Source organism: Phoca vitulina, unplaced genomic scaffold, assembly GCF_004348235.1.
Source record: "Phoca vitulina isolate PV1807 unplaced genomic scaffold, GSC_HSeal_1.0 scaffold83, whole genome shotgun sequence".
NCBI lineage: Eukaryota > Metazoa > Chordata > Mammalia > Carnivora > Phocidae > Phoca > Phoca vitulina.
In genome coordinates this window covers 2,528,918-2,556,382 of record NW_022589786.1, presented here as the reverse complement: position 1 = coordinate 2,556,382, position 27,465 = coordinate 2,528,918, and the positions used below count along the sequence as shown (strand labels likewise).

The window sequence follows — 27,465 nt, the reverse complement described above, 5'->3', positions numbered from 1 at the left end:
TGCGCGAGCGCGCTGTTGGCGAGTGTGCCGCGTGGGAGGGTGTGGGGCGTGGGAGCGGTGCGCTGTGCGTCCTGGTCACGTGAGCTGCGCGAGCGCGCTGTTGGCGAGTGTGCCCAGTGCGTCACAGGAGTATTGTGCACGAGTGTGGGCTGTGCGTGTGAGTGGGTGTGGCAGCTGTGGACATGGGCTTCAGTGGGCTGCGGATGGAGGGGGCTGAAGAGCCCGGCCAGGGTGGAGAACGACAAAGGGGACGGGGACGCCGGCCAGGCCATGGAAGTGTTTGGTGCCCACGCTGTGAGACTCCGGCCTCCGTGCGCCGCGGGCCCTGGGGAGTTCCTGAAGGTTCTTGAGGAGCTGGGGGCGGAGTGCCGATGGCTGACCTGGGAGGGGCTGCAGGCTCTGCAGGATGGAGGCCACCGCCATCTTCTTCTCCAGGGCAGTGTCACTGAGGTACTCATGGTCCAGGAGGCTGAGCAGCCCCGTGAGCTCAGGGAGCAGCTGCTCGAGCACTGAGGAGGAAGCACAGCGGGGCCGGGGTCAGGATCCGGCCCCGCCCCCACCCACCAGAGGCCAGGGCAGCGCGGTGGGCAGAGGGCAGGGCGGGTGCAACACGGAGACCTCAGCAGCCCTCCCACAGCTGTCCCAGGGCTGGCCACCCGCTCCGGAGGGAGAGCCCTGCTCAGTTAGCCATGACGTTCCTCTGGGCCTCCCCACTCTGCCTCAGACGTCATACGGCCTCGGCCTGAGGACGGACACCCCGGGCTTCAGCCTGGCAACTGTGAGCCCAGGCAGCCCGAGCAGAGGCTCTTAGGCCTGCCTTTGTCCCAGCATGCCCTCGGCTGTCCAGGTCCAGGGGTCCTTTCCCACCGCGGCTCGAGGCTCAGTGCAGGTCCCAGGCTGGAGCCCCCCGCCATCCAGGACACAGGCAGGAAGGGAGCCTTCCTGTCCCATCAGTTCATACACTTCAATCTCTGGAACCTTCTGTTTCCGGTGCCTTGGTGGGAGCCAAACTAAACATTAACCCTTCCTACCCCAGGCCCCAAACCGTTACCACCAGTCTTTCCATGCTCTACCAGCGTTTTCCAAACTTGAGTGTGTAGAGGAATTACCTGGGGATCTCATCGAAATGCAGAGGCTGGCTCAGGTCTGGGGCGGGACCTGAGATTCTGCATTTCCAGTGAGCTCCCCGGTGATGCTGATCCCGCTGGTTGAGGCCACACGGGAGTTGCAAAACCCTACAGCACATGGTCTTTTAAAGACTGGAGCATGCCACAACCATGAGGTCATTGATGTGTCCCTGTCCCAAACAGTAACTTGGGACTTGGTTCGCCTTAGACTAGCTTTGTTACAGTAGTAGTACTATCCTGCTTTGTGACTTGCTAGTCACTTGTGCAGAATACTAAAAGCTAACCATGTCAAACGATTCTTGTGAGCTTTGCTAAGCCCTTCATACTTATAATTTCATTTAAATATACTACCAAGCATTTTATGGCTCAGAGTGGTTAAGTAACTCTTCCAGGGTCACACAGCCAGTGAAGCCTCGACTGGCCCTGGCTCCCTCACTCACTAGATTGCCTTGCAGTATTTTATACAACCCCACCAACAAGTTTTGAGATAGGTCCCATGTTCACACCTATTTTTTAGAGGAAGAAACCAAGGCTCAGAGAAGAGAAGTGTCTTGCTTGCAATCACACAGAGGCCACAGAAGAGCCAGGCCTTTGGCTTATAGTCTCTGGACTCCCAGCCCCATGTGCTTCTCTCCACCCTGGGCCCTCCTAAGGAAACAACCAGACTCTGACTTACAGTTACAAGGTCTGCGTGTGGTAGAGGGGCTATAACATTGTGCATAAGAGAACCAGCCCCGGAGCCAGACTGCCTAGGTTCACGTTCACGCTCCATTCATTAATTGTGGGACCTTCGAAAGTTACTTAGCCTATGACTCAGTTTCCACCTCTATACAGGGGGTCATAATAACACCTGCCTTAGAGGGTTGCTGTGAAGATTAATTAGGTCATGCATGAGAAGTGCCTTTCCCCAAACAGAGTAAATGCTCATCCCAAGTCAGCTGTTGCGGCTGTCATTGTATTTACCTTGCTGATCTGTGCTGTGCGAGTCTCCAGGAGTGTCTGCTCCCACAGCAGGCTGTGAGGCTCTAGGCAGGGTAGACTGCCCTTGGAATCTCAACTTCCTTTGCATCTAGTCTGGGGCCTGCTCGGTGCTGGTGCTCCATATGTATTTGATGAGAGAGGGCATGAGCAGATGACCACGCCAGGACTTTTAAAAAAATAGAATCGTATGTACAGATAGTGGCACTTGTTGGAAAAAATGTGATGTGGCCGTCTCTCTGTGGCATTCCATCATCACCTGAAATCTGTTGGAAATGAGCTAAAGGCTGATCCCGTCAGCTACCACCTCATGAGCTCTCTCTGCTGCTGGGCACTGAGATAGGGGCTGTGTATGCCCCGCCTCATCTGTGAGCAGGTCCTGCTGGGATACCTGTGTTCCAGAAGAGGACTGAGGCCGAGGGAGGCTGTGGGATGTTTGCACAGCGTGAAAGAGGTGGAGCCAGGCTAATTCCACGTTGTGTGATTCCTAGAGCTGTCGAGTCGCACAATGCCAGGGGGCGCGACTCACCTCACGGCCCAAGTGCAAGGGACCTGGAGGCCCTCCTGCCTCCATAGCCCCAGCCCTGGCAATGCCACCTGAGCAAGGCTTCTGGGTGGGTAGATTTCCCTCCTTGAAGTAGGAAACCACTTAAAATCATAAAAGCATCTTAGGTAAATTTTAGCTGTTGCAAAGGAAATCTTTATAAATGGAATCACAAACCTCTCCGGCACCCTCACCAGATACACTGAAAGTCAGTAACTCAGTTCTAAGATATTGACTGAGCCCTAATTATGTGCCACTCAGGGGATTAGAAAATGAATAAGATATTGTTTCAGTGGGTATGCTCCCTCCCTCTCTGTCTCTGTCTCTCTGTCTCTCTGTCTCTCTCTCTCACACATACCACACACACACACACGTGTAATAACTCACGAGGGAGGCCATGGTAAATGCTACTGGGAAGGCACCGCAGGGGACCATGGGAGCTTTCTTGTGGCCTGCAGCCATGGTTCCTATTTGAAAATTCATGACATTGCTCTGGTATCATGTGGGAATGTCAAGGCTATGGGGTACAGTGACTTTTATCCCTCTGAAACTTTTTGGCTTTGGGATTCCTTTGCACATTAGAAAATTATCAAGGACTCCACATAACTTTTGTTTTATGGGGATCATAGTTATCAATATTGACTGTATTAACAAAGCTGAGAAAATTTTAAACCACAAGAACACACAGGCACATATCCCATTGGCCTTCAGAGCTACTGTGTCATCATGCAACACAACCTCTGGAAAACTCCACTGTAAACATAGAAAGAATGGGAGTGAAAAAAGGCATATTGGGTCTGAGTACTATATAATAGTTTTGACCTTGTGGACTCCCAGGAAGCATCCCCAACCACACCTTTCGGAGAATCGCCGTCCTTCAATGAATGACCTGGGATTGCTAAGTCTTGTCCCTGTGTCCATTCCTCCTTCCTTCTCTCCCCACCTCCCTCCCACCCTCTCTGTCTCTCATTTCGGTCTGAGGTCCCAAAGATTTATTCTTGCTGTTATCAGCCAGTGCTTATGTCGGCAGCATTCCTGCTTCTAAAAGCTCTCCTGCTTCTAATTTGAGGTTTGTTGCAATTGTTTCTAAAGTAAGAACAGTTAGGTTCTGAGTGAGTTCTCTGCATTGACAGATGGGAGTTTTAATACCCAAGCTTTGTTAACAACTCTTTATTTTTTCCCTGATTGTTAATGGGATTCCTAACATGGGACCCTGACTTCTAAGTGTTTTTGTTGAATGGAGACGTGATCACAAAAGTCCAAACAGAGCAAAGGAGAAAGAGGGAACTGAGGGAACCTGGGAGAAGCAGATGCCCGTGGCAGCATCTGTGGCCTGGAAGGACCCGGCAGTCAGCAGGTGGCCAAGGGGGAGTCCCACAGCATTTCCAAAGTTGGTTAGCGAAGGGAGCGTGAGCCACAGGGGACTTCTCAGCAAATGGGCGAGAACCCTTCCCCAGGGCAGAGCAGTGACTGTGTGCTGGGCAATTAGGGTGCACCCTCTCATTTCAGGCTCATAAACTGCACAGGAGGGATGTAGGTTGTGCTCTGTGTCCCATGAGGGAGGGAATGGAGGCTCAGAAAAGTGACGCCACCCAGCTGGTAAATGGTAAGGCCAGGCCTTGAGCCCAGGTCTGACTTCACAGTGTACACCCTGTGCCAGAATCTTCCATCAGAAAACATGGTTTCAGAGCAGTGGAGGCCAGGCTGAGGCAGGGAGGAGGCAAGTAGCCCCTCAAAACCCTCCTGCTGGGGGCTCTGGGCCATGACTTCATCAGGGCTCCTGACCTGGGGTCCCCGCACCGGATGGGTGGAAGGCTCTTATTGGGGGGCTAAAATTCTTGCTCAGTGGGTCTCTCTGCACTGGGACTGTTTGTGAACTTCAGAGCCTAACGGTAAAGATCCAGAGAAGGAAAACAAGCGGCTCAGAGCATCAACCTGACTTAACAGCAGGATCTCATCCCAGAGGGCCCCTTATACCTCATGGTACAAGAAGGCTTTCAGCCAGTGCTCGGCTCTTCAAAGGTAGTACCTTTGAGCTCTCCCCCCAAAAACTGGCTTTCAGGGGCAATTAATGTGGCAATGCCTTCCGTGGCAGCTTTGTCTTTAATGCCAGAGAACTGAAACCACAGGGATTTAAACGATCGCAGAATTTAATTTGGAGAGAAATCATATGTGTATAGTGCATATGGCGAGGTGGTTCTGCCAGGCCTCAGACAGACCGCCAGGACAGCAGCCTCAAATTTTAGCAAGAATAAGATTCTCCCAGTGGGGGTTGTTGGAAAGGCCGATTCCTGGACCTCCTACCCGGGCCTTCTGATTCCATAGACCCTCTACTGAGACCCAAGAAACTGCATTTTATTTTTTATTTTTTTTATTTAAAAGATTTTATTTATTTGCCAGAGAGAGAGAGAGAGCACAAGCAGAGGGAGTGGCAGGCAGAGGGAAAAGCAGGCTCCCCACTGAGCAGGGAACCTGATGTGGGGCTCGATCCCAGGACCCTGAGATCATGACCTGAGCCGAAGGCAGACGATTAACTGACTGAGCCACCCAGGCGCCCCAGAAGCTGCATTTTAATAAGTACTCCAGGTGATTCCAAGGTTCAAACTTTGAAAGCTACTCTGCCAGAAAACCCATACTACAAGGCACATCTGTGAACATAAGGAATGTGGGAAGACCTTTCTCGTTTGCTCACAAGTTATCATTAGACCTCACCTTTGAAAGAACTGCAAGTCCAGGTGGGAATAAGAGCTCCCACAGATTATAAATAGCCAGAGCCTGGAAGCTTGCTGAGAAGAGCACGGTGCTTGGGTCCTTGGGGTCAGACCCGTCGCACTGCAGTTCTCGAGCCTTCCGAGCTGTAGCAAGATGGCATGCTGGAGAGCTCTGCGCCCTGGCCTTCTGGTCTGTCACGTGAGAGCGAGGGGAGGCCAGCCCCGACGAGGCAGAGCGAGGCAGCCATGTCTGCGAAGCACTCGGTCCTCGGGGCCTGGAGCCTGCACTCACTCAGTCAGGGCCGTAGTACCGTGAGGGCTGCTATCTCCTGATCCTCCTCGGAACTGCGCCGACTCCCGAGCACCACTCAGGTACTGTTTGGCGACAGGTCTGCCGTAGTTTCGCAACAAGCTCCATGAGGACAGGGACCATGTCTCAGTCATTGTAACTGTCCGATAAGCATTTATTTAGTGAACATGGTATTTTGATGACCTAGTCCAACCTTCTCATTTTAAAGACGTGAGAAGTGGAGGTCCAAGAGCTTCTCTGACTTAGCTATAAGTCACACAACCAGTTGAAAATCCAAGTCCCTAGCATTAAATTCACACAAAGCTTGCTACTTAGCAGAGTCATCAAAGAGTGGCCAAGAGAACAGGCTGTGCACCATCTGGCCCCTCCTCGCTCGGCCGGTTTCCAGCTGTGGCCCTGGCGAAATTTCCTAACTCGTCCAAGCTTCTGGACCGTGGGGGTAATCACAGTAACTGCTTCACACGGTGATTGTAAAGATGAAAGGAAGCCACGCATAGGGGGCTCAGTGCACTGGACAGGTGCCTCGCCATTCACGTGTGACCTCCAGAGAGTTTCGGGTGCTGGGGCACAAAGGAGGGCAGGGAGGGGGTGTTTGGGGCCACGGGGACTCTGCAAGCCTCACCACATTGACAGTTCATAGATCTGGGCCTGACACTGAGCTTAGGGTAGCTATGGCAGTAGAAGGTGGTGTAGCCCCTTTCCTCAGGGGGCTCATACCCCAAGGACCCCCCCATACCAGATGAGGGGACATCTTTCAGTTGGAGGGGAAACCTGTCCCTGCTGTCCCCAGTGGGGAAGGATTTCCTTCACCAATTCCTAACCCGCCCCCTCCCACCTTCACTCCTGTTCCAGGTCCTGTCTGCTTTCTGAGGACAGACTGGGGCATCGGGACAGCATTATCTTTTATGTCTAAAGTTTATTTAGAACCACGAATACATTTCATTGATCTTGTTTGGTTTAGCTGAGCCTTAGGGAGGTACAGTGAATTCCAGTGAGGAAAAAAAAACCACAGGAAGAAATGGTTTAATCATTGTTTATGAAACTTCAATCTTTCCCTAAGTGGGACAGACAGGCTCGGAAACCCAAGATGGGTGATAATTGTTCTTTGGGATGCAAAAAGTTTGCCAAATAAAATTAGAAACCTATTTTAAAATATATTTAAGATTAGACCACTAACTGCTTGTTACTGGTGAATACCCAACGAAGACGAAGATCAATTTTCTCTCTGCTCCTCCACCCTCCCCACTTAATTTAAATCAAAATGAGATGGCACGGAGCAGAAAATAAGCCACAGGCAAAAAGCACTATTACTTGCTCCCAGGACTGCATACCCCCATGCAGCATGAATGAAGCTTTCAAGCCAAAGTTCTTTATCATAGCCGGTATGGGTTCTAGCTGGATTTATTTAGAGATCTCAAAGGTAAAGAGTCTAATTTCCATAACAAAAGAGAAGTGAATAATTAACCTTCTGCAAACCACAGGAATAATAACCCCTGTTTTGGCACCTACTTGGTCAGCCTAGTGGGCGCCCTGATTTGTGATCTCATTCCTGGGCAACTTCCAGACTCTGGAATTTACGAAAATGCTTGGAAATAGCTTGCAAGTTACAATGTCATTAAATGCAAAGCAGTGGGAGGAAATACAATTTCTCTTTCCCCCATCTCCTTATTTGACAAGCCTCTTTAGGACAAAGATAACTCATCCTTCTTTGTTTTCAAAGTAAGAGAATATGCAACAAGCATGATTCAAGAATGGAAAATAGGAAAGTTGTCAGTATGTGGTGCTTACAAAAGGGCTTACATGTTTTGTTTGTTTACTCAAATTTTCTTTCTCATTTTCCAAACAGCAAAATAACCCAATTTCCAGCCCATAAAGGCTCCTGAGCTGGGTAAAGTGCCAATGTGTTACTTTAAAAATTTTTGATCATGATTTGAGAGATGACTTTCTGTATCCTGTGCTTTAACAAGCTAGCACATTAATGAGGTATGACCCCATTGGGAGGGTGGAGAGGCAAGGCATCCTGGAAAGGAAAGCAGTCCACTTAGCAGGTGTGACCTCAATGTTTGGGTGGGGGGGGGGGGTAGGGAAGGAAGAGGAACCCTTTCCTGTGGCCCTCCAACTCTGCAGACCCTTCCAGAGAGACTTCCTGCCAGGTTGCCTTCATGCTCCTTTCCTCAGCCTCTTAACCCAGGGCCTTTGCATATGCTGTTCCTTCTGCTTGTCAGAACTCCCTTCTCCTGCCAACCAGTGATGCCCTCTTCAGCTCTCTGCTCACTCATGACTGCCTCAGGGAAGTTTCCCCTGTCTTCTCCATCACATCTTTCCCCCTATTTTACACATCACTCTCCCTGTGGTATGTGCCCTGGTGAAATGTTACATTTAACGATGCATTTCTTCAATTAAGATCAACTTCCCCCACTTGAGCCTGAACTCGAGGGCAGGAATAGCACCAGCTTTTGTTAGTACCTGACACAGCGTACATGCTTAAGTTATTTGTGGAATGAATGAATTCTTGAAGCAAACTTAAGAGTTCATAGTCTAGCAGCTAGTTTTTTTTTTTTTTTTTTTTTTTTTTTTTTTTTTTTTTTTTTTTTTTTAAGATTTATTTATTTATTTATTTGAGAGAGAGAGAGAATGAGAGAGCAAGCACATGAGAGGAGGGAGGGTCAGAGGGAGAAGCAGACTCCCTGCCGAGCAGGGAGCCCGATGCGGGACTCGATCCAGGGACTCCAGGATCATGACCCGAGCCGAAGGCAGTCGCTTAACCAACTGAGCCACCCAGGCGCCCGTCTAGCAGCTAGTTAATGTGATTTAAAAACCATGTCTATAATAGTGGATCAGCATCGTAAAAAGATGCTTAAAAAAAGAAAAAAAAATATGTAACAATAGTCCGGGGGAACAGAAGGAAGCAGAAGTCCAATTTCCGACTTGGCTAAGGTCCCCAAGCCCTATTTGGTTGAGCTTGTATCCCTCGTGTGAATACGGCTGCCAACAAATTCAGTGATGCCCATTTTGTAGTTGGTGGGTTTTAATCCTAACATAGAAACTGGGAAATAATAAGACTAACATATAATAAGCCACCCAAACTACTTGAGTTCAAGTCCTGTCTCCTCCACGACCCCCCATTGCCTAGCTGTGCACCTTTGGGACACTCACATTACCACCCCGGGCCTCATGTACATCACTAGTGACCTATGAGCCTATGTACCTCATCAGTGGGAACGAGCCCTAATGCATGAAAAACAGTGCCTGGCACATAGTAGGGTCTCAATAAATGTTGGCTGTTTATACTACTCTTACATTGTTTTTCTGTGTCACCCTTTGCTTTAAGAGATTTACATGTATTATTTACACAATTTAATTCTTTTTTTAAAAGATTTTATTTATTTGACAGAGAGAGAGCACAAGGAGGGGGAGCAGCAGAGGGAGAGGCAGAGGGAGAAGCAGGCTCTCTGCTGAGCAGGGAGCCCGACGTAGGGGGCTCGATCCCAGGACCCTGGGATCATGACCTGAGCTGAAGGCAGACGCTTAATCAACTGAGCCACCCAGGTGCCCCTACACAATTTAATACTTATGACAAGGTGGGCCAGCCCCATTTTACAGGGGTGGGAACTGCAGATTGCAGAACGGGAAGAACAGGGAGGAGCTCTTCAGGGGTGCCCGCCCCAGTGGTCCCTCACTGCACTACTCCTAGCTACCCAGATCTGGGCTAATGCCACACAGAAGGCCTGCAGAACTGCCCCTTCACTTTGTGGGTGCAGACATCTCTCCTTCCCTTGCTCACAGTCTCTTCCAAGTTGCAGCAAATCTACCTATTGGGGGCCACGTGAACATCTCACTTCCTCCGAATTCTTAAGCACTTCTCTTGGAGCCCAAGTGAAGGCCAAACAGTGGGCACAATGGCAGAGGGAACCGTGCTGGTGGGACCAACATTGTTGGTCACTAAAACAAACACTTCCTGTTGTCCCAGAGTGTTTGGGGAAGACCACGGCTCATGTGGGCAGGAAAAGAATGAAAAAGGAGCAGCAGAGAAGCCCAGCTGCAAAGCCCGTGCCTTGGTGCTGACTGCTTTCCAGGAGTTAAATATAGCCCCTGTGTGAGGGAGGGCCGGGGGAGGTCACCTTGGAAGGCTTTGGTGTGTGTTCATTACAGCTGGTGCAGGAAACTCAATATCCTTTATGCTGAAGAGAGCAGTGCAGGTTTGACTCTGCAGGCCCTAAGCGCAGACTCCTAAGGGAGGGAGGTGGGAAGGAGGAGGGGGAGGCCTCGGGGTTTGGTCTGAGAGGACTGGTTTGGGGCCATGCCTCCCATCTGCTAGTGTGGAATCTGGGTTAAGGCGCTCAACCCCTCTGAGCGTCCCCTTCTGCTTCTGTGAGGAGGGGCTCAGGAGGCCCATGTGTCAGTTCATGTGAGGAGGGGAAGGGTTTGTAAACCATGGATCATTATTAAGGATGTTAGGGTAGCACACTTCTCTGATCTGTTATTTCAGGAAGACAGGGAGGTCACAGGTCAGTTGGGAAGCAGGTCATGGGGGCCTTTTATGGGACTCTCTTGGTAGGAGTCAGGCCAGGGTGACAAGCTCAGGGAAGCCCCACATCTTAAATGGCCTTTCTAGCAGCAGCTCTGCCCAGGCCCCGCCATCCACCAGCACAGCTCTCGCTCTGGGCACCTGGTGTCCCAGCCCTGGGCCACCAGGGAAGCCATTTCCAGACAGGAGGGGGTGGGGCAAGCCACTGACTTCCGAGGAAATAGCTTTTGGCTGTGGGACTGGGCTCTCCCAGAATTGTTCCTTTGTCTGCAGATTCCTCCCTGTTTAGCTCACAAAGGAAAGGGTTCAGGAGGAAGTGGAAAACTGTGACCCACACATGCTCACCCCCCCCCCCCCCCCCGCACAAGATGGCAGTGGCTGCCGTCCGAGGCAGTCTGCACCATCTCCTTCATCAGAGGGGGGCAGAAGCCATCCTGGGAGTGGCCTGGGATACCCAATGATAAAAGCAGGTAGTATTTTTAAGCTCTTAAGTGATGTTCCAGATGTTGTGCTAAGCATTTTGTCTAGATGACCTCACTTAATTCTCATAATGACCCTGTGAGGTAGATACTGTTTTCACACATGAACCAAGTGAGGCTCAGGGATGCTGGGTCGTTTGCCTAAAGGCACACACCAGCAGAACCCAGATCCAAACCCAGACCTAACTCTAGAGCCTAAGCTTCCAATTGCTGCATTGTAATAGCTGCTGGCCTTCTTCTTCTAACGGGGGTGGGGGCGCTCTACCCCCAAAGCTTGCTGGAACCAGCAGTGAGCCCCTCAGGACTTTTCCCACTGATGTCCATTCACAGGATGGGGTACCTGGCCTGAGGCCTAGATGGGACGGGGCTTTCTGCTTCTGAGAAGTTTGAGTTTGAGGACCCATCCCACCAGTTAGCCTAGGGCAGACGCTGAGGACATCTGGCTAGGGGTGGGCAGAAAATGCAGATAATAATAAAGATATCCAAGCATGACAGTGAGCATTTATTGACTGCTTCCCACAAGCTGGGCACCGTGCCTGCCACTTTTATTTCTTTTTATAAATAGAACTTCAGGGGGTGCCTGGGTGGCTCAGGCAGGCATCCGACCCTCGGTTTCTGCTCAGGTCATGATCTCATGGGTTGTGGGATCAAGCCCTGAATCGAGCTCACCATCAGGCTCTAGGCTTCAGGCTCGGTAGGGAGTCTGCTTGAAGATTCTCTCCCTCTGTCTCTTCCCCCATTCACACATGCTCCCCTGCCCCTCTAAAATAAATAAAATCTTTAAAAAATAAATAAATAGAACTTCAGGTGGGTAAGAATTGAGGTAATCCTGACCCTTGCTTCATGAGACACTGTCTTCACTGGTTCAAGCATGCTCCACTTTTATTTACTTAGTTATGGAATCAGTTATTTTTGCTAATGTAGTAAGGACCCACAAATCTACCATTCAAAGCAAAAGCCGGGGTTCAGACGATATCTTACCTCTAACTACGATCCCAGGCTTCTTGCCTCCGATACCTAGCCTCACAGCCATCCTGAATGCTGTATTTGTCACATCCTTGCTTTCCCTTATATATAGTGCTATTGCAACTACACATAGCCACAGAAACTTTTTAAAAATCTGTAGTTGTTTCTAACTTTATTAAAAGGGTATATAATGCTGTAGGTAATCCTTTGTGACTTTTTCTTTACTATTATCCTGCTAAGATCTACCCATATTGTTGGCTGGCATTGTGTTCATTCATAGTGCTGTATGATATTCCATTACTGGAATATTCTCTGTGGCCACCACTCTGTGTCTATTACTTCATTTAATCTTTGCAGGAGCCCTGTAGGAGCTCTTCTTATCCCGGTTCTACTGACAGGAAACTGAGGCCTAGAGAGGCTAACAAACTTTCTGGAGGTCCCAAGTGCCACGTTTGAAACGTTCCAGATTCCCACTCTCCACTGTGTTTTGGTGTAGAGGAAAAAACACAGGATCTAGAACCAAAAGCTCAGGGCTCAAGCCCCAGCTCCACACTTACTGGCTGTGTGACCTTGGACTAGTTGCTCCGTGTCTCTGAGCCTCAATTTCTGTAACATTAAGGTAGAGTGATGACGGCTGTCCTGCCTACCTCTCAGGCCTCTCGTGAGACTCAAATCTCACAAAGTCTGGGAAAAGTGAGAGCACTGAAGTTTTATAAATCAGTAAATTGTGATTATTAGTATATATGCTACCTGTTCCTCCTTCTCCCCAAATGAGCAACAGAACCTCTGTAGGATTCAAGAGAGGAGACTGAAGAACAGCATTCCCATTCAGAAGGCAAAGGACTAGATTGACAGTGAGCCCACAGAAACCTCAGTGTGATAAAAGAACCAGAAAATCATCAGTAGATGCCTCAGGTTGCACTATTAGGAACATACTGTGTATTTATCTTTGTTATGTTCAATGGTTTTTTTTTAAAGTTGCTTTTTACTATTTCTTACCTATTTTCACTATCTGAGATGCCCCCCCCCCCACCCCATACCTTTGTTCATGGTATTTCCTCTGCATGGCTTATTCTCTGCTGCCAAGTACTGACTGTGTGACCTTGGGTAAGTTACCTAACTTCTCTGTGTATCCTCATCTGCAAAATGGGGATAATGGTAATACCCACCCCTTACAGGTTGTTGTGTGGACCCAGTGGAGTATTGTACAGTCTTAGAACAATTCCTGATGCATACCAAGTTGACTCATTGTTATTTAAAATCTCTCATACTCCCCAGATAGTGCCCACTCATCCTTTGAGGGTTCGTTGAGATGCCACTTCCTCCAGGAGGGCTGTCCTGCTTTCCTGGACAGGTGAGGTCATCCTGTTACACCCTCCAGAGCAGATCACTTGTTCAATATCCTTCTTCATTAAACTGTGAACCATGAGGGTAGAGATGGTGCCCGATTCAGTGTCTGCCCCTGTTGCCCAGTGCCCAGCACAGTAATGGGTACATGGCAGGTGCACTGGGGACAGATTAACTGACAACCTAGAACTCAGAGAAGGACCACAGACTAGGCAGAAGGCTGTAAATCCTACCTAGGACAACTTGTCTCCAAGAGAAGAAGGGCTCAGCGGGGGTGGGGGGGAAGAAGGGGGGAGCAACTTTGTCCCCTGGGGTACTGGGGGCACTGGAGGGCACTGGATCAGTGGGTGGTAGCTCAAGACCACACTAACTTACAGAAATCTGAACTAAGAAGAGAGGCAGATATCTCTTCCAAGAGGGGCTGAGCCCCAGTGGGACAGCCCTTTGGCAGGGAGGTGGGGAGAGAGTCAGTATAGTGGGGAAGTGAGACACTGGGCAAGTGGGGTGAGAAACACCCAGAGTCAAACCTGGGATTTGCCTTCCCTAGCCTAGAGACCCCATGTAGGTGACGTCACCTTAGTTTTGTCATCTTGTGACACAAAGATTATGAGAGTACTCCCCTCAGAGGTTCTGGTGAGAAAGAGAGGTCAGCCTAGTCATTCTGGGTGGGGGGCTAAAGGTCAGGCCCACAATGCCCTCCTTGACTACGGCCCAGATGGGAAGCCCCTTCTCCCTCCCTCCCTCCCTCCCTTCTTTCCCTCCCCTGCCTGCAGAAATCTCCCATTGCCAACTCTGGATTGGGTGCCGACCAGGTGCCCAGGACTCCAGTCCACAGGGAGCCCAGCCATCCTGGGGCAGGCTCTGCGAGACCCTCGGGCTGATTCCTGCCCCAGGGGCTGGGGCGAGGCTCCAAGAAAGTGATGGCAGAAGGTCTTGGGGATGAGGGTCTTGAATTGCGGAGAGCTCCAGATAAACGTCTCCTCTGCTTCCACATTAGACCAACAATTAACTCTATTTGAAAATGGATAGACTCTGAAGTTTTGTTTCTCTGTTCTTAACTGATACACGGAGGTGAGTTAATGTTATCCAGTCTGCTGCTCGCGTGCACCTCCTAACTGGTCACCTCCTTCCAGTCTCTCCCTTCCCACTGTCACATGGGCTCACTGCTCTCTCTAACAATTTCCCCCAATGGCAACACTTACGAGAACCCCCTCCTGTTCACACCTGGCCAGTCGATAGCTCCCCAGGGCCCCGACGCCAGTTTTCTCTGTGACATGGATGACGAAAGACCTTTATATGCGCTCCCTGTGGCTTATCACCAATTCTTCTGTCATTCCATCCCTTCCCACGATGGGCAGGCCAGAAGCCAGAAGCCAGAGGGAAAGCAGCACAAAGGGAACTTGGATTCCATTCTAATTCACTAAGAGAGGCGATCATTTACAAACCTGTATTTTAAGTATTAGGGTTTTTGTTTTTTTTTAACTGAATGCTTCCTATGTGCTGAGTGCTTTCCTTGTATGAATCCAATGATCCCTGTAGGGAGACAGGAGATTGTGATCTCTGTTTTTAGTTGAAGAAACTGAGACTTGGGGGATTCAGTGGATGAGTAGAGCTAGGATTCAAACCTGGGGCAACCTGACCAGCGCACGGAGCTCCCGCATCATGCTGCCTCTATTATTAGTTACAAATCCCAGCAACCCAGCTTCTCAGGGACTGGGACACGCCCCGCTGGGGACCTGGAGGAGAAAGCCTTACTCAATCGAAGGATGACCTCTACCTGCTTCTCTGGGCTGTAGGCACGCCCACCCCATTGCACACTGAGCACACTTCTGGGACTTTCTTCTTTTCACTCTGGCGTTTTCTCTACCTAGATGCTGCCTCCCCGGTATTTCTGAGGTTCCTGGCTAGAAAATGTCCCTTGAACCCTCTGGTCCTTTTAATGTATTCTCTGAGGGACACAGAGCAGATATGACCTCATGTCACAGGCATGGGTGCCTCTCTAGGAGACTCGGGAGCAGGGACGCTGAGCTTCCCCTCGTCACCCCTCAGAGCTGCACCTGGTTGCCGGCTGGCTGTGAGGAAACACGATCGGTCTCTTTGGCTGCCCAGCACGCTCCTAGATCAGTTTTCTTCTGGGTTCAAGTGGAGCTAAAAAAAAATTGCCCATGGTTTCATATCAGCTGCATCTGCTCTCAGCAAACCCTTCAACAAGAATGGGCAGGAAGAATAAATATTTACTCTACAAATGAATAAATCTGATTCCATCTTCAAAAGAAAGCTGCAGCATAAATTATCATAATTTCCCCATTCTAAGATGGCATTGATTTAAAGATGTCTTATCTGCCTAATAACAGCTTTTGGGGGGAAAAACAGAAAAATGATCTAATTGATAGATCAGTTGTGAGACATGTTCTATTTTTTTGAAAATGTGTCTCGGTATCAATTAAATTTTTTTTTAAATATGGTCCAATTCAATTTTTATTTTATTTTTTTGTCTCTGTTGTTCTCAGAAAAAAGAAACAGCTCCCAAGCCTTGCTTAACTACTGTGAAGCATGGCGGGTATCGGCAGGTATCTCGGCCAACCCTGGGGGCTGCGGGGTCAGCATGGGCATGTCATAGTCACCCATGTACTTATGGCAGTTCTGAGGCCCCCGAAGCCAATGGACATCTTCTCCCCAGCAGAGATTATGTCTAAGCTCTGCAGATGCCTCACGACCATGTCAGTAGCTCCATGGAAAGCCAACTGGGAGTCCATCGTGTGGCCCTAGACAAGACGCTGCCCCTTGAACCTCAGTTTCCCCAGTTGTAAAACAAGAGTCATAGGATTAGCTAGGTGGTTTTCAAATGCTCTTCTAATGGGGTTATGGGAACTGTGTAGCTTCCTTAGGGGCTGCCTTGGGCACAGGAGGGATGGAATGGACTGTACCGTGTTCTCATTCCCACTTCACTCTGAGCAGCTCTATTGCTTAAGATTTTGTTTGCAAAAGGGTTCTGGGACTAAAAGTAGTTTGAAAAACATGAGGAAATGGCATTCTGGGGTCCTTCCAATACTACTCGTGAATACATACTCTTGTATGGTCTAAAGGATAGAGCTACCTTTCTTAGTCTGGACACTCTCAGAATCCTTCTTCCCACAGTGCTCTAGGTAGATAGTCCCAAACTCTCTCTAGTCTAATCCAAGGGTTGGCACACTTTTTCTATAAAGGACCAAATAGTACGTATTTTAGACTTTGCCAACCACCTACGGCCTCTGTTACAACTACTCAACTCTGCTGTGGCAGTGAGAAAGCCACAGACAGTACATAAGGAATGGATGCGTCTGTGTTCCAAAAAAACTTTATTTACAAAAGCTGGTGGCGGCCGCAGTGTCCGCAGGCCGAGGTGTGCAGATCCCTGCCTTATCATACTTCGACCAGACAGGTGAAGGAACTGAAGGCTACGGAGGGGGCTCTAGGAACTGGGTTTGGTTGGGATCCCTGTCCCCACACAGCAGATGTGCTTCCACGGCTCCACACGGCCCACTTAGCCGTGACGCGAAGCCTGATTTGAACTGCGGGCAGCTGGGACTACACGCTTGAGGGAATGGTGCCTGGAAAAGACACGTGCCCCACTTCTCTCTCCCAAGAGATCAGTTTTCCCCGAGGTTCTTAGAGGGCTATAAAAAGCCCCTGAGCTTGCCTCCTGCGGGACATGCTGTCGCTAAATCCCCCGGAGCTGGAATGACTGCAATGTGGTGCCACACTCTGCCCCTGCCAAGGCCTGACAGCTGTTCCCCGGGAGAAGAATCATGCCCGGCCGGCTCTGTGCCTCCGCCCTCACTTGGGGCGACGCTGGGATTCCCCAGATGGAATTTTAGATGGAGGACAAGCCCTGCCTGGGCCCTCTTTCTTAGTTCTGGGAGGATGAGTGCTTCTCGAATCCGAAACACCAGAACTGTGAGGGCCACGGCGGGAGGAGTGGAAAGGGTAAGAGAGAAAACTTCATGCCAGCTGCCTGGCCATATCACTCACTGACGGAGGGTGTCCCCTTTCCCTCCCCTGCTTCCCCACACCCTCTCTGTCCCCACCTTGAAATCTGGACCTAGTACATCCTTGTAGCTTACCAAGCAAGTCCTTCCTATAACTGACTCGGGGATGACCCTCCAGCATTCAGTGAAAAACTGAGGTTTGGAGGTGGGCAGGGCTGTGTAAATAGATGGACCTTTCTAAGCCTCAGTTTCTTCATCTGTAAAATGGGGATACTTTAAAAATATGTACAACAAACTCTTAGTTATCTAGTGAAAGTAAATTACAGGAACTAACTTTAAAATCCAACAGAGGGCAAAGTCACAATAAACATTCTTAGTGAATTCCCTTGGGAGGTGAGATGGCAGTGCTCAAACAAGATAAGTATCACAAATATATCTAAAATTGGCTAGGCATTCACACACTGACATGAGCCACATTCCTTCACAGGGAACATACTTAATGGCCTACTGCAGAACTGGATTTTGCCATAAACTTTTTTTTTTTTTTAAGATTTTATTTATTTATTTGACAGAGAGAGTCACAAGCAGGGGGAGCAGCAGAAGAAGAGAGAGAGAAGCAGGCTCCCCGTTGAGCAGGGAGCCCAACGCAGGGCTCGATCCCAAGACCCTGAGATCATGATCTGAGCCAAAGGCAGACGCTTAACCGAATGAGCCACCCAGCTGCCCCTGTCATAAACTTTTAATACAAAATGATAGTCATATTTTTATAATTCACATACATGCCCTGGCTACACATGGTACAGACAGACACTATTAACTCATAGCTGTAGGCAGCAGTTTTGGATGGAATGTTCCCCCAATGAAACAAACGGCATATTTTATGTACAGGAAGGCCAAAAGGCATCCAGCTCATGGTCGTGCGAGCATTAGAGGACCCCGTGTACAGATGTAGACTCCCTGACTCCCGGCGAGCACTCAGTGGGCTCTTCTTATTGAACATCTGCTATGTGTGAGACACTGGGCATGAGAAGACAAGACTGTCTCAGACCACGGGACTCACAGATACATAGAAGGGGTATTTCAGTTAGTGCAATAAAATCTTCTAAAGGCCAAGACTGAGGAGGGTGGTGGTCACCCCAAGTCAGAAAGGAGGTAGAAGGGGGATGTGGCAGGGATGTTTACACAGCGGGGTGATGCTGAGCTGGTCTCTTTCCGGGAGAGGGAACAGCAGAGACATCTCTCTGAGACTCAAGTTTTTGCATCCGTCCAATGGGGAGATGACTCAGCTGTCCACTTCACAGGGCTTTTGCCAGAGTTGAGAGAAACCACAGAAGAGAAACTCAGGCTGGAAGGGTTCAGAGAGAAAGGATTTTAGTGGTCAATTCTCTGTCTGAATATCCCTATGATGCAGGTTCCTTCTTGCCCATAGCAACCCCCGAGTGTATGACTGTGGAGTGAGAGCGGGTATAATTAATTACCAGAGGCTGCACGGGCTCTGAACGAAGCCTTCACAGCGCTCACCATCCCAACATTATGCTCCAACGGACACAACCAGTAAATGTGGAAATGTTTCTAAAAGTTAGATGTGTTATAAAAATGTATGTTCTCGTGTTGCAGAGCGAGTGGCTGAGCCAGGGCTAGGCTGTGGGATCCTGCTTCCATGGCCAGACCCATGTCCACTCTAGCACTGTGTGCTGGGCCATTTCTGGGAGATCGGTCTTCTCAGGCTAAAGTTCACACACCCTGGGAGCTCACAGCAGAGGGCAGGATGGGGTAGGGAAGGAGAAGCCCCAAGATGAACACTGGCATCTCTAGAGGTCCACTGGGCAAAGATTTTTCTTGTTGGGCTGGACGGGGGGGGGGGGGGGGGGGGGGGGGGGGGGGGAGAATGTGTTCAGATATATTATAGACTACAATAGAATAAAATGGCTTGGCTTTTTAAAAGATAAAATGAGACATTTCAGAAGACTACTTTGGGTAAAAGATCCAGACCCTAGAGTCCCACTCGACTGAAAAGTATAAAAGTCAGTGCTGGAGACAGCAACAGGGAATCCTGGCATGTGTTTGGGCAGGGTCAAGGGGCATGATAAAAGCAGGTCACTGCTTACAACAGTGAGCACATCAGACTCAGCTGGGAGCTGTGCAAAAGGCACACATACCCAAACCCCACTCCAGACCCACTGATCAGATCTCTGGGGGCATATTTTCAGTAGGCTCCACAGGAGACGATCCTGAGCCCAGCTGGAGTCAAACAGACAAATCGAGAGTGGTCCTCAGGGCAGGTGGAGAAGGTGAGAGCAGAAACAGGAAGCTCCCATAGGGTGGAGAAGAAGAAGCCATCCAAGAGACATTTTTCAATCATAGTCAACAGGATTTAAGGTCTTACTGGATGAAGGATGAAAGCAAAGGAAGCAACGACTAATGATGGAGTCTACGTTTCTGTATCCCTAAAGTGAGACTCATTGAAATGGAGAATCCTGGAGTTGAAAGTGGCCATATCCAGCTTCTACTCTATGAATTTTGTATTTTTTCTTTCATTTACTCATCTCAACAGACGTCTTTCTTGCCAAGCATGACTAGGTGCTAGGGAAAGAGCTGTGGACAGAGGCAAGAAGGGCCCTGCCCCCACAGAGCTCACGTTCACAGCCAATTCAATCCCACGACTGATTATAATTATGAAAATAGCAGCCAAGGAGGAAGAAGTGCAGGGTGCAGGGGCCCCTGCAGAAGGGAGCCGGAGCTTGGGAGATTGGGAAAGATGGCCTTGAGGAAGAAAGGTTTGAGCGGACTGCAAAGGATGAGCAGGATTAAGCAGGTGGAGGTACAAAGACCAGTGTGTGGAGACCCCGCAGCAAGAGATGGACAGGGGCCCAAAGTACGCTGGTGACAGACAGGGCAGGGCCTTGAGGGCCGCCACGGGGATTATAGTTTATATCTTAAGAACACTGAGAATCCACTGAAGGGTTTAAGCATGATCAGATCTATAGTTTGTTTTTTTTTTTTAAATTTTTTAAAAGATTTTATTTATTTATTTGACAGAGAGAGACATAGCGAGAGAGGGAACACAAGCAGGGGGAGTGGGAGAAGGAGAAGCAGGCTTCCTGCTGAGCAGGGAGCACGACGTGGGGCTCAATATCATGACCTGAGAGTAAGCAGACACTTAACCACTGAGCCACCCAGGCGCCCCCAGATCTATAGTTTAAATGACCATCTTTAATGGCATCAGGTCCTCTTCCCAAATTCTATCCTTAAGTGTAATTTATAAGACCCATTAAAAGTTATGACAAAGTGTACATTTAAATAAAAGATGGATACTTCAGGCAGAAGTCCCGCTCTATATGGTTCGCAAAAGGGCCATGCCTATAGAAGCCACTTGAATATTATGTGACAGTTGTTCTTAGCCTATATATTACTGTGGTCCCCATAGGAGGCATTCTGTGGTTCCCTGATCTGTGGCCATTCAGCCTCTGCTTCCTGATGTCCTTGGGCAACTCCAGTTCTTGTAGTGGATAATTCTTTTCATTTGTGTGCTTCTCCTAGATCAAGGCCAAATCAGCCTCTGTTTGAGCTCTTCTACAGCCTCTGGACAGTCGTTCTATTATCTCTTCTACAGGACTGATACCGTGTCCCCCTTTCAAATTCGGTCTTGTTCACAAACAGCCCCATTTCCTCCAATTGCTCCTCACGTGGTTGTGTTGTTAACAGAAAAAGAGAAACAGGAAGGGGGATCTGATTTGGTGGTGAATAAGAGGAGTTCAAAACTGGGTCACTCGGAGGTTGAGTTGACCTCCGGATGAAGATACACCACAGGCAGGAGGTAAATAATGCAGGAATGGACCCAACTCATGGCTGAAGATGGACACTGAGCGTCACCCTCATGTGGGCATGGCTCTCTACACGAGTGAGTATAGAGAGAGGGCTGAGAGGGTGGGGAAAGAGGGGCAAGAGTCCTTAAAGAAGAAAAAGTGAGTGAGCCAGAGGGGAAGATGGAGAATAACCATTCGTGAGCACCTGCTATGGGCCTGGCGCTGGGTGCTGGGCAAATATTACCACAGTCCAGTTCCGGGTGTCATTCTTCCTGCTTTGCAGACTTAGGGGACAAGGCTTAGTTGGGTAACTTGCCTGATGGCGGGAGAAGCCCAGAGGCTGTGAGCACTGATAACAGTGGGATTGGGGGACAGGAGGAGAGGCAGGAAAGACTTCTGGGAGGGATGGAGCAGTGGTTATTTAAGGGAGAGTTATTTGATTCCAAAATCCATGCTTTCCTCATCTCCACCAAGTAGCAGAATATATTAGAGGAGTCAATAGCGGGTCAACAGCGCAACAGAGAAGTCCAGGAGATGGGACTCAGAGGAGGTGAAAGATGAGACAGCATGGAACCATTTGTGACTCAGATGAGTGGGCTTTCTGCAGAAGGTGTGATTGGAAGGGAGAATGCAGGCAGCGCAAGGGGTTTGGGGGGACGGAGCTGGAGGTTGACGTGCTGACTCTGTACTTGAGAAGTTTGGCCAGGAGAGGAAGGAGGAAAATGCTTAGGGGTAGAGAGTATGTGCGTGCACACACGTGCACATGCGCATGCCCGCGAGCAGGGACTTTACTTTTTTGTTCAGTTGCATGTTTTTTTTAGAAGGGTAAGAAAAGTATGAGAAGCTGATGGTATCCAAACACAGGCTTGTTTTTCCCAAGCAAAGATCAGAATGGAGTAATGATAGGCTTCTGGCAGGGGTTAGGGAGGGAGGAACTTACTTGGCAGGGTGCTCACCCATGTGAGAAGGGGGGTTTGAAACTGATATTTGAGGGAGAGGCAGAAAAAACCTTGACTACAATGGGGAAGGCAAACACCATGGAGGCTGAGTGGGATAAGGATTTGGAAGCAGTGCCCAGTGACAGTAGTACACTTCTCTCTACAGGGAAGAGAGGAAGTTCAAATCTCATGGTCCCATGTGACCACATACACCCATTACAGAGAGTGGCTGAAATCCAAGCAATTATATTTGATAAATATAATAGCTATCACTCCTGAATGTTTCCTAAGAGCCAGCATCCATGTATTACCTTTCCCCATGACATTGTAAATGAAATGAGACTGAAGTTCAGAGAAATTAATTTATCCAATTCATACAAGATCATACAGCTAAAAAGTTACAGCCCAAACTCAAACCCTTGGGGCATCTGGTTGGTTCAGTCGGTAGAGCATGCAATTCTTGATCCCAAGGTCATGAGTTCAAGCCCCATGTTGGGCACGGAGCCTACTTAAAAAAACAAAACACCTCAAACCCACACTTATCCGTTCTCTGAACCTTTTCTGCTTTCCCGAGTCTCCAGGCTGACAAAGATGATGGCACAAGACATATGTGGATGGAAAAGATGAATATGGTTGAGTGTTCCTTTCAGAAGGCCAGTAATGGATAGGAGTAGAGAATGAACTTGGATGCCAGGGAAGAGGTATGCCCGAATGGGAATTCATGGCCTTGGTGGTGGAAGTTGGGTGGTGAGTCACTGTAGAGAGCTCACTCTAGAAGTAGCTACAGGTTGCTTGGCCCAGCTGGGTAAGGAAATGTGGCTTTCCTAACATGGGTCTCAAAGCTGGTCCAACAGACGCACAACAGTTAGAATGGGTTCTTCTACCATCTCTTGAACAATAAAAATCTCATTTAATTAAAAGCACAGTTTCAGATTATTTCTTAAGTTGCCCAGCAGACAATATGATCTCCCAAAGAGTACCGACTGCGAAAGAAATTCCATCTTGGGTTGAATTCAAGTCATTGAAGAAGAACTAGCAGTCAAGTGGAAAGGAAAGGAACCTCGGGGGAAATCAGTGACTTCACATGAGGCAGGCAGATCAGACATCACCTCGGATATTAAGAAGGCACATGACAAAATCAGAAAAAATTTAGACCAAAGGCTTCAAAGAGAGGATGGCTTGAGAAGACTGGAAAGTTTGCAGAGGCAAAATTATGAAGACACAGCCAGTCAGTAGGCACTAATAAATAGGATAAATAAGAGAAAATGGACACATTGGCATATGTATTAATATTTTATCAGTCACTCAGAGATGTTAGTTGGACAGTGGTCCAATTATTGAAGGTCAGAGATGGGTTTTCAACGGATAAGTACCACAAAGGAGCTCCAGGATACAGAGAAGTTTTGACACACACCCTGTCCTTGAGTTGTACACAAAGCTGTCTAGCTCAGTCCTTAAAACAGAGTAGGGACTAAAAAATCTGTCATCTGAGTCAGACCAGCTTGTGGAAGGACCAAGTGAAGCTTTATAAAGCAATTTTATTATGTGGAGTCTGATAAAAAAGACTGTAATTACAATTGTATTGATTGAGTGGGTCCCACATGCTAGGCATTGTTTGAAGTATCTTCCATGCACTTAATATTTACAACAACCCCAAGAAATAGGTATTATCAGTATCCATATTTTTTATCCTCATATGAAGACAGAGAGTTAGTTAATTTGTCCTGTAGAAGGTGGTGTCTGCGGCCATCAGTCTATGATTCTTTTTGTACGATATTCATGAATCAGGAAATCCTACTGGAAGGGATTTCATTATTTTTTCTAAAGATTTTATTTATTTATTTGACACAGAGAGAGAGATAGTGAGAGCAGGAAAACAAGGAGAGGGGAGTGGGAGAGGGAGAAGCAGGCTTCCTGCTGAGCAGGGAGCCCGATGCGGGACTCGATCCCAGGACCCTGGGATCATGACCTGAGCCGAAGGCAGACGCTTAACGACTGAGCCACCCAGGCGCCCTGGAAGGGATTTCATTATAAGTGGTTTCTCTGTCTGTTCTGACATCATATAAATCTTGCTTTCCTCATGGGAAGACACATACCGTGTTAGGAGAGAAATCCTAATTCCCAGGTTTGTTTTCATTCTCAAGTCGGTTGACTTTGGTGCTGAGCGTTTGCGCTGCCATCGCTGCTGAAGATCTGAGCAGCACAGCTGAGGTGTGGAGGAGGCACCTGGAGCTGGAGCGGGACAGCCTGGCGTCCAGGCCTTGCTCCAGGGTGTGCGCAGGTCACCGGCCACAGCGGAAGCAGCAGTAGTCAGCTTAAGATCAGAACTTTGGTTCAAACCTAGCTCTGTCCCTTACACAGCAAATGACTGGGCAAGTTCACGTCAGTGACCCAACCCTGCTGCTCTGGACAGGAGTGCAACCCCCTGAAATTCATATGTTGAAGCCCTAACCTTCCTATGGGACTGTATTTGGAGACAGGGCCTTTAGGGAGGTAATGAAGGTGAAATGAGGTCATAAGGGGTGGGCCCTAATCTGATAGGACCCATGTCCTTATAAGAACAGGAAGAGACACCAGAGAGCTCTCTCTCTTCACATGTGCACAGAGAAGAAAGAGGTCAGGTGAGGACACGGCAAGAAGGTGGATGTCTACAAGCCTGTAAGAAAGGCCACACCAGGAACCAACCTGGACAGCACCTTGATCTTGGACTTCTAGCATCCCAAACACTGAGAAAATAAATTTGTTGTTTAAGCCACCTGGTCTGTGGTATTTTGTTATTGCAGCCCTCCCAGACTAATACACCTGCCAAGCCTGCTCTCCTATGATGATTTCAGCTGCTATTGTTATTAACACTGAAGTGTAGTTTCCTCCCCAGTATCTGGGGCATGACAATCCCACTCCCCACGTGGTAGGCATGGGGTTGAAATGAGACCTCTGCTTCTTAAACCTTCCCTGACAACAGAAGTGAGTGCACACATCCACCTGGGGACAGGAGCACAACAAAAAAGTTCTGCTGGAATGCATTTTGAAGCCTCATGTTTTATTTTGAAAATGCATACGGGTTTCACATTCTAATTCATATGTGCTTTGCTTTAATTCCTAAGATGTTTGCAGTGATTTATCAGGGTAGACAACTTAGGATCTAGATAGATAGCCTGGTCTTGTGTGCCCTGGCCACATGACCACTTTACTCACATTTTGAGAAGGCCCTTGCAAGTCACAAAGAACTGTTCTGATGCATATTCTCTTTTAAAACCAACAGTACAATTAATCAACTTGGGATGCACTACCAAGTGTGTTTCATATTACCCAGTTAACAAAGTGAACCACTCTTAGTGAGCTCCTCCTGTGGGCCAGGTATTGTGTCAGCAGAGTGACCGCACGGATCCACTCCCTACCTTCCAGAAGCTTCCATTTGGGCAGGGAAGGTAAGCACAAAGCATATAGTGCGATAACTAACCCTTCGAGTAACAGCACATTGAGACAAGAGCTGTGAAGGAGAAGGAAAGTAGGCTGGGAAAGCCTGCAGGATGGGAGAGAGCTCTAGAATGTTTTGAGTACTAGCAGAGTCCCAGGAAGTCCGGCTTCCTAGGAGGAGTGATCTAGAGACAGCCTTCTTAAGTGAGGTGTCAGTTATTAAGCATTTTAAGCTAACTGAATTATTGTCATCCTTGGTCTAAGGAGGGCACAGTCCTCCCACAATTTTGAGTAGGCTAGATAGGGATTTTTGTACTGGGGACCAGACAGGGTGATATTTAACAACTTTATCTCAGGGGCGGGTGCTCTTTGCTTTAGATGTACCACATGGGAGGTGGGAACTGAGGACTGAGGGACATTAGAGGTGCCTCTTCTCTCTGTTTTTCCTCCCTGGCGAGTGTGTGTGCTCTTTGTAAACTTGTCCAGCAGTCAGTTAACAGGTGAGAACTGCTTTACAAATCACAGCCTCAGTCTCCAAAGAGCCAAACGGAAGCCCCGTCTATTTCCTGCCTGCCCTTCCAAGCCTGAAAGGAGAAGGTGTGTGTGGTATTTTGCGCTGGGACCAGGTGGGTGGAGAAGTTGTCCCGAGCATCTTGACCTGGAAGCTGGGGTCCTTGAGCCTGGCTGTCCCGTATTGGGAGTGCCAGCCAGCTTATCCTGAAATCTGTTCATGCACTCATCCCTGACCCTGGTGCCCTCCTAACTGCTTCCACACCCCTGGTCACTCTTCCTGCCCCCACCCCCCACCTTGGGGGCCTCAGCACAGCTAACAGGCAGATGGAGGAAAGGTGTGAGCTTATTAGGGAGGCAGAGGAATTTTCCATTAATAATAACAACAAGAATAATAATGCTTCTCATGCTGGCAGACCACTGGCCAGTTTACCAAGCGCGTTCACAACTGTGATCTCTCCGCCTGTAGAGGTGGGTGGATGGGAGCCCGGTGTTCTGATTCCCAGCTTTGGACACTGCCCGCATGTCCAAGCAGGCCACTTCTTTGCAGACACATGCCTTTGAAGTGTCTAGGCCTTTTCTTAAGCAGGGCCTCCCTCAAGTGCTGCTATCTTTTCTCACGTCAATTTACACATGCCCTCCCTAATCTCTGAAACTTTTATCAAACATTCAACTCCTGAAAAAGCATGGGAGCAAGAAGGGGCCTCACAGAGACCATCAATCCAACTTTGTCACTAGTCCAGAGAGGGCGAGGGACTGGGCGAAGGTCACACAGCTTGTCGGAGGCAGAGGCGGGCTCAGACACCCACGCGCACACTGGCACGCACGCCTGTCCCTCCTTCTCTCACTGCCCTAGGCAGCTGCAAACTCGGGGCTCCCGCGGCGTCTCGCGGGGCGCACGCTGCGGGCTTCACACGTCCCGGTGTTTGGGAGTGTACCTGCCAACCCCATCTTACCCTTCCAGAGGGGAATGGGGTGAGAGGAGCTCGCTGTCCTCAGGAATCCTGTGGGGCATTCTTTCATGAAGTTGACTCTGAGTGTATGAAACTGGTCTTACACACAGGAGGCCACTCGGCCCCGGGACGCGAGGGACTGATCTACACCCGGGCTGCCCCAGCCGCGGGAGACACCTGTCCACCCTGCCCCGGGCCTCCCACCCCCGACCGCGCGCCCGCTCCGACCCCTCCTCGGCCCCCCACCCTCCTCTTCCTCTCGAGCCCCTGGATCGCCGGTCTCCCTCCCCGCCCCGCGCGGCCGCCAGCGCGGGCGCCGCGGCTCCTCTTACCCCGGCCTCGGTCCATGGCGCCGGCGGTCCCCGGGCGCGCGGAGCAGGGCGCAGCGGCTCCGGCGGGGCTGGCGGCGGCCCGTGCTGCGCTGTCCGGCCCGGCCCCGCGGGAGCGCCCTCCGCGCGCGTTCCCTCCCCCAGACAGGATGCCCGCCCGGCGCCCCCGCCCGCGCGCGCCCGCCCCTCCACGCCGCTCCCGGAATAGAGCCGGAGCACGCCTGGCCCCCTGGGCGGCCGGCCGGCCGGTGTCCCGGCTCCCGCACACGCCCGCGCCACGCCCTGCCTCGCGCACGCCCCCGCGCCCCTCCCGCTGCGGCCCGGGGACCCACTGCCCGGTTCACGCGCCCTCGCTCCCGCGCCCGCGCGGCCCACCCCGGCCCGGCCCGCGCGGTCTTCCGCTTTGCTTGCACTCGGCTGCTGATGGGGGGCTTACTGTCGCACCTTCCAGCTCGTTCCATCTGCAGACTGCCCAGACTGTTAGAACATGTTTCCCCCCGCCCCCAAGTGGAATCAAAACTTCTCCCTGCAGCTGCCACTCATTTTCTGACTTT

The 27,465-nt window shown here is 49.7% G+C and overlaps 1 protein-coding gene across 1 annotated transcript in view; it reads right to left on the bottom strand.

The window, feature by feature from the left end:
- Positions 1 to 26,988, bottom strand: part of AFAP1L1 (actin filament associated protein 1 like 1) — a 64,614-nt gene extending 37,626 nt beyond the window's left edge. Inside the window, exons 1-2 of the mRNA XM_032395349.1 lie at positions 26,915 to 26,988; positions 381 to 509 (exon numbers count right to left, since the gene is read on the bottom strand). Coding sequence (XP_032251240.1) covers positions 381 to 509; positions 26,915 to 26,930 — 145 coding nt within the window. The 5' untranslated portion in view covers positions 26,931 to 26,988. The remainder of the gene's footprint in view (positions 1 to 380; positions 510 to 26,914) is intronic.
- Between the last annotated feature and the right edge of the window lie 477 nt (positions 26,989 to 27,465).